The sequence below is a fragment of the Esox lucius genome, chromosome 15 (genome assembly GCF_011004845.1).
Source record: "Esox lucius isolate fEsoLuc1 chromosome 15, fEsoLuc1.pri, whole genome shotgun sequence".
NCBI classification, from domain to species: Eukaryota; Metazoa; Chordata; class Actinopteri; order Esociformes; family Esocidae; genus Esox; species Esox lucius.
Window position 1 is genome coordinate 815,562 of NC_047583.1, and position 18,733 is coordinate 834,294.

At 41.4% G+C, this 18,733-nt stretch overlaps 1 protein-coding gene across 5 annotated transcripts in view; it reads right to left on the bottom strand.

The window, feature by feature from the left end:
• Window positions 1–2,181, bottom strand: part of asap2a (ArfGAP with SH3 domain, ankyrin repeat and PH domain 2a) — a 94,959-nt gene extending 92,778 nt beyond the window's left edge. For all 5 annotated transcript variants that reach the window (XM_013137661.3, XM_013137660.4, XM_020054269.3 and 2 more), the window contains exon 1: window positions 1,661–2,181. In XM_013137661.3, coding sequence (XP_012993115.1) covers window positions 1,661–1,786 — 126 coding nt within the window. In that variant the 5' untranslated portion in view covers window positions 1,787–2,181. The remainder of the gene's footprint in view (window positions 1–1,660) is intronic.
• Window positions 2,182–18,733: the final 16,552 nt, after the last annotated feature.

Sequence of the window (18,733 nt, forward strand, 5' to 3'; positions counted from 1 at the left end):
GACCCACTCCCTCCAAAATACTGTTGAGAGATACTATACATTTTTAGCGCAGAGATGACCACTAGGAACAGTAACAAAATAACGACAACCTGGTCTGAAAACTTGGCTATATGCTTTGACTAGTTCCCAAAGTTTTTTTTTGTTCCTGGTCAGGTCATGGGGTCACAAAAACACTATTTCTAAATGTTAAACTTTTTTTTGAGAAACAAGGGACCTATTTAGGCATCTTTACACCTGTCAGTGTTAACGGGTTCCTGCCTCTTTACACCTGTCAGTGTTAACGGGTTCCTGCCTCTTTACACCTGTCAGTGTTAACGGGTTCCTGCCTCTTTCACCTGTCAGCCTCAAACAGCTCCTGCTTCCCTCACAGGTTAATAGCTTTTTCTCTAAGACAGGTGTGTAACAACTGTCTGAGGTTGTCTAGAATCAAAGCCTAAACCCCAGTGCCTGGATGTCATTCTGACAACACTCCTTGAGAGCCTGAGGTGTAACCCACAATTTATGTATTCACCAAGTCAATTACCATCTAAGAAAGGGAAAACATTGTCTTGTTACGAAAAACTATGTATTATGACGATAATAACGACTACCTGTGTTAAGCAGGAACCAACTGTTCCTCTTGGGACACCACCTCCCTGTACAACTTGACAGAAAGAACGGATTTAGAGATATATGTTGTCATTCGGGGTCATGCAAACACATGACTACTTTTTTAATTTTGCGATTACTGACGACATATGAAGCACATCAAACGATGCAGCAGGCACTTCTCAAATGGTATTGCCTTGTTCGATAATGATTGACGCTGGTTTTTGTTCCCGTTTGAATAATGGATATACTGTATGAGCGGTACATGGAAGTGGAGCATTCACAGTCACTGGTGCATAGTTTGCCTGTGGGAAATGCTATTTATATCGTTTGACAGGGCGAGGCTCTGGGCTGTATAGTGGTTGTGGTTTCATACCGTCCAAGTGTCCTTTGATAACGTCCTGCAAGTTTACTCGACCAGAAAATAATAATATTGTCGGGCGTCACTTCTCAATGCAACACAAATATTGTATTTTTAGACAGGTGAAATTACATTCATTGCAATACTTGTCAATAGAATGACTTGTCAAAAGACAATGAAGAACAATCGTTTCCAAAATACTGGTTTCTAACGAGATGGCATGTTTTCCTGATGAACTGGTTATATTATATGTAGCCTGTCTATGGTAGCAATAGGCTGCTGTAGAGCGAAGAGACCTGGTTTGAATTCGTTGATTTAAAACTAATGGTCAAAGGGTGAGTAAACGAAATTTTATTCAAATTCCAATTAAGCGATTCTAAAATCCAAAGAAAACTATTTCGCTGATATTATAGTATGCACATAATAGGAATCAACGAGGAGCGATATGACCTTGCTTGATGGTAAGTTTCCACTTTTCTGTGTGAGAGCAATGCAGAACAAATGGAGCTATCGTGTAAATGAAAACGCCCAACCATTCAGAAAATATCTCTGATGATGTCAAGGCATCTTGCCAGTTAAGATTTCAGTACGTTTATAACCGAGTTGCGTTGTACAACTATGAAGAAATACGTTTGAACTGCCTTCATGTCCTGTGTTATTGCTGCCGAATGTGGAGCTTGCAGAAGCCTATGGTTTCCCTGCATCACTCACCTCCTCCAGGGCAGTCACCGTATTCCTACAGTGGGACATTCTAGTGGTGAAGTTTGAAGCAGTTGGCGCTTTATAATCTTCATTTGTCTCCGCCACGAACTCCGAAACTGTAATTTGGTCCGGCATAGTTTATCCTTTTAAAAAATATACTGTATTCCTCTTCAAAACCCGGGAATTTAATCGAAATGAAGGAAAGTTTACAATCGAATAGTCTGACAAAATGCTCTCAAGTAAACCATTTCTGGATGTGTGTGCTCCCGTTCCCTTGTTCACGCTCGACAGTCACAACACAACCTCCAGCCTGCTGGTAACCCAGTTGCTACTGTAGCCTTTTCTCGATTCCAAATGTCTTTCGGCTACAGTTCTAACATGTATCCTTCCCAGTCAATGTGGCTGGTCAGCAAGAAAATTAAAGATGAAGCTTCGAGGCTGTGGTCGTGCTTTACTCTTCCTAATCTCTGATAAAGCCTGTGAACTTCTTACTAAGCCTGGGAACAACAAGGCGTTTCAATGAGAGCACAGAAATTGACAAAGGTGGAGGAGGGATTCAATGGATGTGCACTATCCAATGGAGAACTCCAACTACTAAATCTAAACCAATCATATACGATGAAAGGCGTGGTCTCCGTTATCTTGAACCGCGGCATCCTGAGACGGTTTTAACGTGGATAAAACACTATCCAAATACGTTAGAATGTTATTGTATAGAATATCTTCGATGTCGTTTCAATTCACTTCAAGATAAAACCAGTTAACCCTAACATTTATTTATATTTTTAAATGCATAAAAATGTAAAATTAAAAGAATAAAATTATGTTTGGGTAAAATTCCTGTTGCCGGGTGTCACATTTTTACGATAAGCCATTCTGAACTTTTCGCCCAACCTGGAGTTAGCATCAGCTCCCACCAAATTAATGATTCAACGTCATATCAGAGAAGCAAATGATTTATTGCATGTTGAAACTAACTTGACAACTCCTCTGTGTTTAGTAATCAGTCACGATAGTAGGTAACTGACGGAATTTGCGGGCACTATTTTCCCTAGCTGCAAAATGTGATATTGGTCCTTTCACATTTCACCATTCATTTATTGCTTAAGGGATTTTAGAAGAGCTTCAAAGATCTGTTTAATTCAGGCTTTAGCCCCGGTTTGGCGTTTTGATAAGCATATAAATATTGTCAGGAAAGTGGTGTTTGTCAACTCTAGAAAAAACATATTTGCTTATATTTAGCCAATATTGATTAAAGTCAACTCGTCCAACTGTTAGCCTATTTACAGTTATCAAAATGGCGGGGTCGCGACTAGCTCTTGAAATCCCCAATGGGGAAAATGAATGGTGTCCGAACGCAGAGACGCTTTCCCAGTTTTGTCTAAAGTTTTATAGGTTTACGACTCATACTATTTCATTCGATTTTGTTGAATTGTAAGGATGGGGTAAAGAGGTTTATGGAATCTAAACACACAATGGATTTTAACAAATAGCCTATAGGGAAAATGGGAATTAGGGTACTGATCATGAATCTCCTGGCTCCCAGCTAAGATCGTTTTTACATGAGCGGCGACGTGGGATGTCGGGTCCTGTCCAGCTTCATAAACAGAATCAGAAAAAATATAATTTTGTTATTGGAAAACAATTTCTACTATCACCAGCAACACCACTTGTTCGACCGAAACTGCCATGTTAGTTACCAGGTAATCTTGTTAACAGACACGTCCGCCAAAATGTGCAATAGGTCTCACTGGTTCTCAATCTACGGTACTCGTGCAACTGGCGGTACACAAGAAATTGGTTAATTGAAACAACCATATCCACCTACACCCTCCCTCATTTTGGTCTCGGTAAACTGCAGTCTATTCCGTTGTTAATAAACCGCTGCATGGTTGTTGGGTTTACTTTTAAGGAACATGGCCATTTCAGATGTTTTTCATGCAGATCTGTCAGCACGTGGTAACGGCAATAAAGGATACAAAGCGAATTTGTTTGAGGAAGCATATCTCCAGCTTCATGGATTGCACCTCTGTAATGTGGTTTTATGTATGGGGTAATGACTTTAAAGGGTCTAATTGTGGCCTAAATAACCTTTGGAAATATGCTGACATTGCTAAAAGTGGGTAAAACAACATTACCTTCATCATTATATCATTAGAATTATTTAGATACGTGGCAGTGTTGACATTAGCTTGTTCAAATTGGGTGGACAGTTATCCCAGTGACAGCTTCATCGACCAGCGAGCTGCACATCTATCACATCTTCAAGGGTAAGTTTTTCTTCTCTGTGAGGCTATTAACTTGCCAGCTCAGATATGTCATTTGCTAATTAAGTGTCTGGAAAGCTGGGCACGTTTCTTTCTCAGTCGTAAGTCACTGAGAAAGTGTTTGTGAGTACACAACAACAGTCCTGCCTCCATTTGAAGGCCCTTCTTACAGTATATACACCAATCAGCCATAACATTATGACCACTGACAGGTGAAGTGAATAACACTGATAATCTTATCATGGCACCTGTCAGTGGATGGGATATATTTGTCAGTAACTGAACATTCTGTCCTTAAAGTTGATGTGTTAGAAACAGGAAAAATGGGAAAGCGTAAGAATCTGACAAGGGCCGAATTGTGATGGCTAGACAACTTGGTCAGAGCATCTCCAAAACTGCAGCCCTTGTGGGGTGTTCCCGGTCTCGATCAAAAGTGGTCCAAGGAAGGAAAAGCAGTGAACTGGCGACAGGGTCATGGGTGGCCAAGGCTCATTGATGCACGTGGGAAGGGAAGGCTGGCCTGTGTGGTCCGATCCAACAAACGAGCTACTGTAGATCATATTGCTGAAAATGTTAATGGTATACTGATAGAAAGGTGTCAGAACACACAGTACATCACAGTTTGTTGTGTATGGGGCTGCGTAGCTGCAGACCTTTCAGGGTGACCATGCTGCCAAAAGCGCCTACAATGGGCACGCGAGCATCAGAACTGGACCAAGGAGCAATGGAAGAAGGTGGCCTGGTCTGATAAATCACGTTTCCTTTTACATCACATGGATGACTGGGTGCGTGTGCATCACTTACCTGGAGAACACATGGCACCAGGATGCACTATGGGAAGAAGGCAAGCCGGCGGAGGCAGTGTGATGCTTTGGGCTTTGTTCTGCTGGGAAACCTTGGGTCCTGCCATTCATGTGGATGTTACTTTGACACGTACCACCTACCTGAGCATTGTTGCTGACCATGTGTACCCTTTCATGGCAACAGTATTCCCTGATGGCTTTGGCCTCTTTCAGCAGGATAATGCACCCTGCCACAAAGCAACAATGTTTCAGGAATGGTTTAGGAACACTACAACATGTTCAAGGTGTTGACTTGGCCTCCAAATTCCCCAGATCTCAATCCAGTCAAGCATTTATGGGATGTGCTGGACAAACAGGTCCGATCCATGGAGGCCCCACCTCACAACTGACAGGACTTAAAGGATCTGCTGCAAACGTCTTGGTGCCAGATACCACAGCACACCTTCAGAGGTCTAGTGGAGTCCATGCCTCGACGGGTCATGGCTGTTTTGGTGGCAAAAGGGGGACCTATACAATATTAAACAGGTGGTCATAATGTTATGGCTGATCTGTATTTATTTGCGAAAATTAAATGATGATAAAAACGTTCATTAATAAAGTGCCTCTCACAAGTGTTCCAATTTGGACACCTACTCATTCCAGGGTATTCATTTATTTTTATACTTTCCCACTTTGTAGAATAATAGTGAAGACATCAAAACTATGACATAACACGTATGGAATCATGTAGTGACCAATTTCTTTTGAAACAAATCAAAATACATTTATATTTTAGATTCTTCAAAGTACCCACCCTTTGCCTTGATGACAGCTTTTCACAGTCTTGGCATTCTCTCAACCGGCTTCATGAGGTAATCAGCTTGTTTCCAAGTGCAATGCAGCATTGCAGCTTTAGTTCTATTGTAACACATATACCAGTTATAATGGTTTAATGTGGATGAAGCTAATGATCAGCCACTTATTTGATGAAACCACTTATTTCATACTTTAGAAAACCTATTATACTTAATGGATAATACACTTAAGTACATTCATATTCCTTTATTATAAAGAAAATTATGAATAATTTCATATTATCTGGAGCTGTATTAGACAATGCCCTCAGGGCTTCACCAGGTTTGTTCCTCAGAAACACTGATCACTTCCTGTTGTCATCATCATCATTATGTTTTCTGGATCCTCCATCTCAGGTGACGGAAGGAACATGGACTACGGTTCTAAAGGAAAAGCACTCATGCAGCCAATGCAGTGTAGACAACGTTAGCATATACTTGTGTGGCGATGCTAACGTTGTACTCTGCTGCGCTGGAACAAAAGACTCATTAAAATTATAATTAGACAAGAAATATTATCCACTGTGGTGTATTCTTCACAAGAAGAGTGTACACCTTTTATTTACTGCCAAACAGAGTATTCTCATGGGTGGAAACACTTTCAGCCAAAATTAGATATGAAAGTGGTTTTGCTTCCCAAACCTTTTTGAGAAGGAGAAACAACAGCTCTGTCGTGACACAGTCAGGGGTTTTTGAAGAGTCTCTCCCACGCTGGAATTTTTTTTTGTTGGGTGGGGGCTTAAAGGAGCGATCCACTCAGCTCCCAGTAGGCCTATGTTTTTCCTGGTCTTTGTGATGAAAATCTGCTGACATTCCCATGTTCATTGAACCTCGACAGGTCTTCCACAGTTTTTAAATAGAGACCCAGCGGTAGACTGGAACCCTGGGTAACCTCTAAATCACAACACTAGACTGTGTTCAGTATATTCCAACACATTCTTTTAGCTGGGCAACGCCTGCTAAATGAAATGGTTGATGGTGTGGAGGCTTGAGGCTGGCTCTCACTGGTGATGAGGTCTTCTCTCTCTCTCTCCCTCTCTCTCTCTCTCTCTCTCACTCAAATTATCTAAATAGACACAAATTGTTAATTAGATGTTAGTGACATGCACCTTAAAATATTTTTTTTAAGTTCAGGACACAACAACTTGAATAATGAAACTTGCATTTCAACCAAGAAGAGGCATTGCTTGCTTTGCGAATGGGCAAGTGAGTGAGTCCTAACCTTAACATATCTAACCTTAACCTTATTCAACATTTATTGTATGAATTTCTTCTATCAGGGCATAACTGAAAAAAATAGTGTCCTTGCACAAATGTCTTCCTTCAGCACAGATCTGAAATAAACTGTCCTGTACATGCGCAAAAAACATACAGTGGGTACAGAAAGTATTCAGACCCCTTTAAATTGTTCATTCTTTGTTTCATTGCAGCCATTTGCTAAATCAAAAAAGTTCATTTTATTTCTCATTAATGTACACTCAACACCCCATCATGTAGAAATGTTTGCAAATTTATTAAAAAAGATAAACTGAAATATCACATGGTCATAAGTATTCAGACCCTTTGCTGTGACACTCATCTTTAACTCACATGCTGTCCATTTCTTCTGATCCTCCTTGAGATGGTTCTACTCCTTCATTGGAGTCCTGCTGTGTTTAATTAAACTGATTGGACTTGATTAGGAAAGGCACACACCAGTCACTCAACATAGTGTTATCAACATATTAATAATCATTAAATCTTAATTCAGTCAGTCTTACATTGTTAAATTTTAAACGTCTTTCCAAAACAAATGCAAAATGGCCCACTACATAGGAAACCTAAATATGCATTAGTGAATGTATTTTCTGTCGCTTCAAGGTCTACATTAGGACAATGGAAGTGGTGGTGGTGGGAGGGGTGTAGTTCTCTATAACAACCAATTCCTCTCACAATAAGGAAAAACAACTATTCTGAAAACTACTGTAATCTCTCAGGGGAAAATGCCCGAACTGCTTTATTTTACCTTCCCTTCCCTCTGCACTACATAGGCCTTGTGGAAAAACACTGGGAGATGCAGACTGGCTAAACACTGGGAGATGCAGACTGGCTTAACATTGGGAGAGGCAGACTGGCTTAACACTGGGAGATGCAGACTGGCTAAACACTGGGAGATGCAGACTGGCTAAACACTGGGAGATGCAGAGTGGCTAAACACTGGGAGATGCAGACTGGCTTAGTCAGGTTTTGTAACTTACAGGAGATGTTGACTGAAATGGGATTTCATCAAGTTAGCACCTTTAATCTTGCCCGTTAGTTCATCATTTATCTAGTGTTACTGTTAGATTATTAACCTATAATAGCAGAGTATTAACTCAAAATGTATTTATCGAACATGGAACAGTATTAATAGAACAATAGAGCTTTAACTGAGTTTTAGCCTAACATAACAGATTATTGCATATGGTGACAATCACTAACACTAAAACATCTATGAGCAGTATAAACACCATTTTGCACCAATCCATATGCACTATTCACTGGTTGTCACTCAAATCTCGGTTCCATTCATTTTGTTTTCACAGCTCTACACACTACGCTCTTTGTACACACAAGTGTCACCATGTTGTCATGTAGAAAAGCCATTCAATGACTGAACTCAAATATGAGCAATTCTAATCACACATTTTTCAAAGTGTAAACAGTGACACAATTGGTCAACAATCAGGATGTTAGCATAAAATAAAAGGGCCCTAGTTTGTCAGCATTTTGGATCAATGGATCAAAACATCAGAGAGGTAGAGGAAGAGTAAATATGAAAAGAAGGAACGCAACGAGAGAGAGTATGAAGAACAAAGATCTATCATGAGATTTGTGACACTGTCCTTGACCAATGCTTGTACATTGTTAGACAAATGAGGGAGCTGAGAGTCCAGCCATTTCACTCTTCACCATTTCACTCTTCCACCAACAGCCATTTTCGTGAACCATTTCACCATTTCACTTTTCCATCAACAGCCATTTTCACTGAACCATTTCACTGTACTTTCAGAAATGAAAATAGGTTACTGTAAGCTCATCTGAATTCTGTTCATACCACCCTGTTTTCTGTACTCTGAATCAATATGCATTAGCACATGCAGGTCAGGACAGAACAGGAAAAACCACATGAACTTAAGACTTGAATTATTCCATAACATTAACTTTTTCTTTTTGTAGAATTGAGAAACACCAGTCAATGGTGGTGGACAATGTACGATTTATGAGGCCCAAGAAATACTAATGGTGAACATGGTTGTTGAAAACAAATTAGATAAACCAAGTGCATTTTTTAATGTACAGGCTGTTTGAAAGATACCCTGAGAGGTCTGTGTTAATCCCAGGAACCCAGTCAGATAGTGGATGAGGAAGAATAATTAAAACAATTATCACAATAACCTTACATTTGTCTAAAAACTCTTTTCCCTCTTGTCTTGGGCTACATTTGAAATGTTAATGAATTACAGTGCAGTTCCCCTACAACATAAACAACTATGTTATTTGTGTAATTTCTGTACGCTTTAGCATACTGACATGATATACAGTCTATATTATCAAGCAAAATGCTAAATTCACAGGGGGAATTCTGGAACACAATGTTTACAGACAGGGCCGGCTCTAGCCAGTTAGGGGCCCTAAGCAAAATTGGATTTTAGGGCTCGCATAGGGCCCTATCGGCTCCCTAGCAATCAGAGGCCCACGAGTGGTCGGGGGCCCTATGCGACCCCTTATGTCACTTGTGACTGGGGCCAACCCTGTTTATTGATTCATTCATATTTTTTTGCCGAACCGTGTTAGTTGAGCTGGCTAAGAAGAGTGAATGTCTCTTACTGAGTGAGTGAGTGAGTGGCCCATTTTTAAATTGGTAGTGGTTAGAGACGCAGACTATCACGAAGGTGACCAGGGCTCGATCCAGACCCGCTCTTCAAAGAGTGTAGTGGTTAAAGACACAGTCTGTCACAAAGTAAACCGCGGATCGAATCCAGCCTGGAAACAACATTCGTCCCTGCTAATGGCGGGCCGGCAGGACTAGGATTGCCTGATTTATTTTCTTGTTATGATAGGGTTTTCAATTTCTCTTACCAATGTGCAATGGCTGTTCAGTAGTGCCGTTTATTTGATTCTTTTGTGTAATGTTTAAGTTTCATTTACCTACCAGATAATATGGTTTTGACTATAATGTTTAATTTTGTGTGAGAAGTCTGGAGTGTGGTCAATATGGTGAGATCTGATACGTGTATTTGCTGTTTTGAAACAAACTAATAAGTGTCTGTTGGTAGTTGTGAAACAGTGTAAGCTAATCGTAGAAGAGTATTAAGATATTCTGCCCTCTTCAGCATCTGGTGGTCTCCTAGTTACACACCCCTCCCCCACAATGTAACTCCTCCGCCCCCATGAAGGGAATCTTCTCACACAACCCTGGAATGCAGTCAGTCACTTACCACCTGTTCCTTACCAGTTTGTTTTATCATTATTTATTTTAGCTTTATTTACATTAACTTTAGTAATATAGAGTGAAGTTTAAAATTATTCACATGTTTTGATTTGCAAAAATTATACCAATACTGAGCTATATTGTACGCAATAAAAAGGGTAAAATTATATTGTTAAAGTTAGTGTGGTAATATTTTTTTATCCTTTGCTTGTCATTTACACATTCATGGAAATTTCACAAACAATTATTTGATGATTCACATCTTACCTTGTGTGGTAACACCCTGGAAGTACGCTCACAAAGCATTCAACACAGGGCATGGGTCCTCACCCTCACCCATCCTCAGTATCAAACCCAGTAGAAGCACATCATGGGTCCTCACCTTCACCCATCCTCAGTATCAAACCCAGTAGAAGCACATCATGGGTCCTCACCCTCACCCATCCTCAGTATCAAACCCAGTAGAAGCACATCATGGGTCCTCACCTTCACCCATCCTCAGTATCAAACCCAGTAGAAGCACATCATGGGTCCTCACCTTCACCCATCCTCAGTATCAAACCCAGTAGAAGCACATCATGGGTCCTCACCCTCACCCATCCTCAGTATCAAACCCAGTAGAAGCACATCATGGGTCCTCACCTTCACCCATCCTCAGTATCAAACCCAGTAGAAGCACATCATGGGTCCTCACCTTCACCCATCCTCAGTATCAAACCCAGTAGAAGCACATCATGGGTCCTCACCCTCACCCATCCTCAGTATCAAACCCAGTAGAAGCACATCATGGGTCCTCACCCTCACCCATCCTCAGTATCAAACCCAGTAGAAGCACATCATGGGTCCTCACCCATCCTCAGTATCAAACCCAGTAGAAGCACATCATGGGTCCTCACCCTCACCCATCCTCAGTATCAAACCCAGTGTGAATGCGGTTTACAGTAGAAGCACATCATGGGTCCCAGGGAGGAAGACATTTCCAACATGCTTTTAGCTGTCTGACATGTAGCCAATTGTGGAAATGGATAACATGTTGGGTAGGGCTCTTCTGCTACAGCCACTCTATTCAGCATAATTGAATGTAACCCGGGGTAACCATTATTGATCTGATTGCTTTGTAAGCTTGGCCTCATTCAGTGTCTCTCAGGAGCTGCAAACCCACCTCAGAACACTGACAGTTCTGTGAACTCCCTTAGTGGCAACCTGTCATGGTGAAGTTTCCCAGACGGCTCTATTCCACAGTCAGTCACTACAAAGCCAGCAGAAAAAGACCAGGATTAATTTGAACTGGTGAGTAGAAGAGAGCAGGTGATCTGCTGACAAGGATGGATTTGAGATTTAAGTGTATCTCTGGGGCATGCTGTTCATTTATTTAAGTAATGAAGTACAGCGAGAGTCCTGGTGGGTTGCTTCAGTTAGCCTTTAGCTGTTATCCTCCCATCGCCGGCACAGCAAGAGGATGCTAGCGCAGTATGTGAACTGAGTCATATCCTCAGTGGAGGTCTGACTGACATACAAGTGAGTTCAGTCAGTCTCCAGAGTGAGAGGTTCAACGCTGTGGGCCCGAGAAAAATCTCACCCATCAGGAATGATGATGAAAATATTTGATTGCGTCTGTGGATGTGTCAATCACTTAAAAGGAGGTCAATGAGTGATTGATAGGGTGTGACAGCATCAGAACCTCCCTCTGCAGCTTTAGATGTTCAGATTTAGAAGCACACTCAAAATGTGAGAAAATGTTTAGCAGGATACCATAGATTTCATCTGAAATATTTGGCTAGTGGGTAAATGAAAAAAGTTAGTAGTCAAGTTTAGAATCCGCTATACGTAGAGATAAAACAAAGCTAGTGTCCTAACCAACCCTATTTTAAAATAGGCCTGAGCCATGACTACAGGACAAACACAGAAGGAGAGATAAGGAAGATTTAGTGTGATAAGACTCTAAGAAATCCCATTGGAATATTGATCCCATTGTCACTTTGAATGAAAAGTATTGCACTGTTGTGTTTCCTAATCTGTTTATCTACCTGCAGCCAGTATTAGGTGATGTAGCCATTTGTTTGTTATTCAGAGATTGAAACACCAGCAAAACTCTGCCAAAAACTGTTCATTAAAAATCTGCAGGAGATGCTGCATTCAGTCATTAAAGGTAATTACTGCTGATGTTAGGCATCATGAAGTATTTAATTAAATGTGGTATTGCTCACACTCACAATAACTCACAATGTGTCCACCCTGCAGGTCCTGGTGTTGGTACGGTGGTGGCTGTGGTTGATCCACGGTCCGTTCACTCTACCGGTCCTTGTGTTGGTACAGTGGTGGCTGTGGTTGATCCACGGTCCGTTCACTCTACCGGTCCTGGTGTTGGTACGGTGGTGGCTGTGGTTGATCCACGGTCCGTTCACTCTACCGGTCCTGGTGTTGGTACGGTGGTGGCTGTGGTAGATCCACGATCCGTCCACTCTGCCGGTCCTGGTGTTGGTACGGTGGTGGCTGTGGTAGATCCACGGTCCGTCCACTCTGCCGGTCCTGGTGTTGGTATGGTGGTGGCTGTGGTAGATCCACAGTCTGTCTACTCTGCCAGTGGAGAATAATAACTTCTTGGTCTTGGCTTTGTGTGGTTTATCTTTGCCTAATCCACACAGATTAACTCATGGAAAGTGTCAAAGGCATCAAGCAGGAGTTTTTTCTAAAGAAGATTAGAAAAACATATTGGAAACACAGATCTTTCACCGTCTACAAGTTTCTCTCATTTGGAACCGGTAAACTAATTTCATGGTTGTGCTGAAGGATGCGATCTGTTGTGGAAAGTCTCTATCTATACCTTGGAAAATGTAATTGTCTTCAGTTATTCTGGTCTGGATTTCTCTGAGCCGTATGAGATTGTTCACCACAACTATATTCACAAGGCTCGTTCTGGGCTCGCTCCTGGGCCTGTGAGAATATGTGTGGTCAGAACGAAGAAAATGTGTTTGGCTATGTCCATTCAGATAAAAACAAGTCTCAAGTTCATGTAATGTTATTGTACAATCCTGTTTGGGCTAATGCATAGACATTCAGTGTACAGTTGAAAACGATACGTTTACTGTAAATTACTTATTATCACTTGTGAATGTCCAGACAGTACAGATTTCTTCTCACTCTGCCTGTCTGTCTGGTGTTGTGATTTGTTGTTCCAAAACACTGACAAACCTTCCTGCAGCTGTTTTTAGTGATGCTAAAATCCTGATTACTTGTTCACTGATTGTGTTTAGTGTTTACACTACGACAACTGTTTGTTGAGATTGTTAGAAATGTGATTATTTGAGTTCAGTCATTGAATTGTAGTGTTTTCTACTTGGCAACACAGTGACAATTGTTTTACAAAGAGCGTAGTATGTAGAGGTTTGAAAAGAAATTGAGTGGAATAGAGATGTGTGACAACTGGTGAATAGTCGGAATGGGTTGGTATAAATGGGGTAAATGTTCTTACTTATGAAATTTGGCAAGAAGGTTCTGTGTATTGAACAAGTGCTAGTATGTTAGTGATTTTTAAATATGTAAGGCAGCAGAAAGAGAGACAGGATAGATAAAGTAGAGGGAGAGAGGAAAATTAACAAAAGAGAAAAATTAATTGTGGGAGAGGGAAATGAGAAATGAGGGAAAAAGGAAGGGAGGCAAGGATAGACAGAACAGAAAAAAAGAGTGAGAGGTCGAGGAAATGAAGAGCTTCCCCTTCCTTCTGCATACTGAGGCACCGGCAGTTAAAAAACAAAGCGCAAAAACAGCGTTTCAGTTTTCTTTTACAAAAATCTATGTTGTGTACTGCATGCCTGCGCTTAAAAAAGCACTGTGGATACAGGTAATCACATATAGCCACGCAGAGATATGTGTGAAGTCTAGAATCATCTGTAAGAGTTAAGGTAGACTATTTCTCCAGTAGAGATATATGTGAAGTCTAGAATCATCTGTAAGAGTTAAGGTAGACTATTCTCCAGTAGAGATATATGTGAAGTCTAGAATCATCTGTAAGAGTTAAGGTAGACTATTCTCCAGTAGAGATATATGTGAAGTCTAGAATCATCTGTAAGAGTTAAGGTAGACTATTCTCCAGTAGAGATATGTGTGAAGTCTAGAATCATCTGTAAGAGTTAAGGTAGACTATTCTCCAGTAGAGATATGTGTGAAGTCTAGAATCATCTGTAAGAGTTAAGGTAGACTATTCTCCAGTAGAGATATGTGTGAAGTCTAGAATCATCTGTAAGAGTTAAGGTAGACTATTCTCCAGTAGAGATATGTGTGAAGTCTCTCCTGCTGTGCCTTCAGGCACCTCCAACATCCCTACCAGAGCTTTTCATTCTGGCACCTCCAGCCTTTTTGAGAGACAACAAGTGGTGATTTCCTATAACATTTTGTAACAAAAATATAGTTTTGTCGAGCTAATTCACTTGACAACTTCTCACAGCTTTGCAGTCAATAAATGTGATTAAAATATGAAATTCCTTGTCACGATTCGTCTCCGGGCGTTGCTGGCCTTTTTGCTTTGCCTGTGATGCTTCCCAACCCCTTAAGAGCCAGTGGCACAGTCTTTCATAGCACCAAGACTTGGTGCTACAAAAGAGTTTCCATCTAATCCTCTGTCCCTGTCCAGTGCTATTTAGAGACCTGGTACAGTGTGTGACCTCTGGCCGACCTTTGTGTTCAACACAAAAGACACTTCCTGTCTAAGAAGATGTTTCCCTTGAGAGGTCAAGTTGGCCTGGAAACACAGTCTCGTTTTAATTTTTTCATTATTTTTCTCACTCCATCTTTACTATATAAGGGTTTTAGCTAAAAGACCCTGTTCTTTGTTTTAGGGTCAGAGCAGCTTAGCTTTGTCACAGATTCATAGCAAATAAAGGAATGTACTGTATTTGGGGCATTGTTTTTCTATGGTAATAGCGGAATTAGGGTCAGGTCTGTTATTGGATTATTTGCAAGTCAGGAGACTGAAATACTTTATTGTACACCACAATTGGAAAACACTGTATCTGTTTGCTTTGTGATACAGTGACCTTAAATTAACTCAGAATTTAGCAAGAACCAGTGGAAACCCAATACGCATTCCTGAACATCAATACACACTCCCTCTACAAGGGCCCTTCCACAATTGGTGAGTAGTTGATCCTGGACAGTGTTTCAGCGTCTCCATCTAATGTAGGGATGTGGATCTGAGTGGGACTTTTCTATGGGCTGTTCATCGATCTGACATGTACATCTCTGGCCTTTTAAGATCTCAGTGGACTCTGGTTTCCCACCACACTCTCAGACTATATGCCCCTGGGATGGGGGGGGGGACAACACTCAGCGGCATTGATGGAACTTTGTGTTCGAGAGCTCGGGGGAAGTTGCCATGGCAATGCTGAAGAGGTCTCTGGATTGGAGGGTATAATTGGCAAAGAGAACTATACAAACAACAACAGAAATAAAATGTGTTCATTACCTCTCCCTGTCTCACACTGTCACTAATTATCTGAGGGGGATATTTGAAGACATCTTATAATGAATTGTTAATGGTGATTCTGAATGTAGAGTCTGTACTACATGAAGATCACTCAGAAGAGGATGTGCACAGCAGTGGAGCGAGAAAAGAGGCAAGGAATAGGATTGCTGGTCTGGTGAAAATAAGAAATACTCTCTCAATACATGAAATATATTTTTCACCAAAAGATGAGAAAAACTGCCTTGACTTGCATGTATCCCCAACACACACACACCAACTGTTTTTGTAAGCAATAATATGCATTGTATCAGTAAATACAAGGACACTGAAAGAAGTCAATAATAATTCCCATCAAAGTAAGCCCAGGTGATTAAATCAGAATACAATGACATGGACTCGGATATTATTTACAACAGTATGTGGGATATTATACTAGGATATTATTTACTACAGTATGTACACAGTATGTAGGACATTATACCAGGATATTATTTACTACAGTATGTACGATATTATACTACGATATTATTTACTACAGTATGTAGGATATTATACTACGATATTATTTACTACAGTCATGACCGAAAGGACAAGATCCCGGATACAGGCGGCCGAAATGAGCTTTCTCCGCAGGGTGGCTGGGCGATCCCTTAGAGATAGAGTGAGAAGTTCGGTCACCTGGGAGGAGTTCAGAGTAGAGCCGCTGCTCCTCCACATCGAGAGGGGTCAGCTGAGGTGGCTTGGGCATCTGTTTCGGATGCCTCCGGAACGCCTTCCTGGGAAGGTGTTCCAGTCCCGTCCCACCGGGAGGAGACCCCGGGGAAGACCTAGGACACGCTGGAGGGACTATGTCTCCCGGCTGGCCTGGGAACGCCTCGGTGTCCCCCCGGAAGAACTGGAGGAAGTGTCTAGGGAGAGGGAAGTCTGGGCATCCCTGCTTAGACTGCTGCCCCCGCGACCCGGCCCCGGATAAGCGGAAGATGATGGATGGATGGATAAAGAGGAAGGTGCGACAAAGACGACCTAAGGCAGTTGAGCAACTAGAAGCCTGTATTAGACTGGCAACATTCCTATTCATAAACTTGAGCAACTTGTCTCCTCAGTCCCCAGACGTTTGCAGTCTGTTATAAAAAGAAGAAGGGATGCCACACAGTGGTAAACATGGCCTTGTCCCAACTTTTTTGTGTTGATGCCATGAAATTTAAAATCAACTTATTTTTCCCTTAAAGTGATACATTTTCTCAGTTTAAACATTTGTTATGTCATCTATGTTGTATTCTGAATAAAATATTGAAATTTGAAACTTCCACATCATTGCATCCTGTTTTTATTCACAATTGTACAGTGTCCCAACTTTTTTGGAATCGGGTTTGTAGAAATGTACCAAAGATTCAGCCTTTTCTCTGTTTTCTTGGCATTACTTCCTGTTGACAGATACAATGCCGACAAACACGTTTCATGTCATGTTAAAACAGATGGTTTAAATCCTGTGGTATTTGAAACCGTTCACCGATCAGTCATTACATGATGACCACTGACAGGTGAAGTGAATAACACTGATAATCTTATCATGGCAGTGGGTGGGATATATTAGGCAGCAAGTGAACATTCTGTTCTCAAAGTTGATGTGTTAGAAGCAGGAAAAATGGACAAGTGTAAGGATCTGAGTGACTTTGACATGGGCCAAATTGTGATGACTGGGTCAGATGACTGGGTCAGAGCATCTACAAAACTGCAGCCCTTGTGGGGTGTTCCTGGTCCGCAGTGGTCAGTACCTATCAAAAGTGGTCCAAGGAACGAAAAGCGGTGAACTGGCGACAGGGTCATGGGCAGCCAAAGCTCATTGATGCACTTGGGGAGTGAAGGCTGGCCTGGTGGTCCGATCCAACAGACAGACTACTCTAACTCAAATAGCAGAAAAAGCCTACTAAGCATTGGTGAAGGACATGTGCACACTTTCATGGCAACGGTATTCCCTGATGGCATTGGCCTCTTTCAGCAGGATAATGCACCCTGCCACAGAGCAACAATGGTTCAGGAATGGTTTGAGGAACAGAACAACCAGTTAAAGGTGTTGATTTGGCCTCCAAATTCCCAGCACACCTTCAGCACACCTTCAGAGGTCTAGAGGAGTCCATGCCTCGACAAGTCAGGGCTGTTTTGGCGGCAAAAGGGGGACCTACACAATATTAGGCAGGTGGTTATAATGTTATGGCTGATCGATGTATACCACTGGTATGACATCACTTTTTACAGCGTTGGTAACATGTTTATAATAGCAGTAAATTCCCTTAGGGGTTAGTTGTGTATTGCCAGTATACCAAACCTAAGTGCTACTACAAGGCTGCACTGCCAACAGATCTTTGTTCTGGTATATTAGCCACATATCACACCTCCTGGTGCCATATTGCATAGCAACGAAACCTCCACATGTCTACACATTTCCAACTTGGTTCTGACATGAGAGGGGTTTAATGTAGACTTGGTATGATAGGCTTAACAGAACTCCACTTTATAGAATTACTTTAGACCCGCAGAGAACCACAGAGACTCCGATGACTAAATAATTTAGTAATCTCTCCTGAGTCACTGAGGATGTGGTTTTACAAGTACAGACACACACAGATATCTGGTCAAACCAATGCTGAGATACTAGCTATCTTCATACAAAACCATACCCAAATCTGAATTCACACACACACACACAGTGTTTTCTCCAGAGCTGTATTCCAATTGCTTAGAAATGCAAGACTAGAAATGCTGTACAATGACTGGACCAAAATAAACAAGAGAAAACCACTGGGAGACATAAAACGTACTTATCATGATGCCAACAACAACAAACCATTTATGAGTAAACTGTCCCATTCTTATTGTTTTTGTATTGTGAAAATCTTACAAATGTCTTCTTTTACTGTTCTTGAACACACATTGAATGTTGCTACATAAACTGTGAGTCTAAATATATTTCCATTAAAATGTTAACATATCTAACCTAAACTTATCTCTCACTCTAAACCGTAAACCTAACCTTTACCTGCCCTAATTTAAGCTCACACACACACACACACACAAACATGCACAGAGACCTCTTGTCTGTTCTTCACCAGCATCCTCCTCCAATCAGTGTCTGTGAGGTTATATGTTTGTGAGGTCATACGTTTGTGAGGCCATACTTCTGTGAGGCTATATGTCTGTGAGGCTATACCTCTGTGAGGCTATATGTCTGTGAGGCTATACCTCTGTGAGGCAGGTGTTCTTTCAG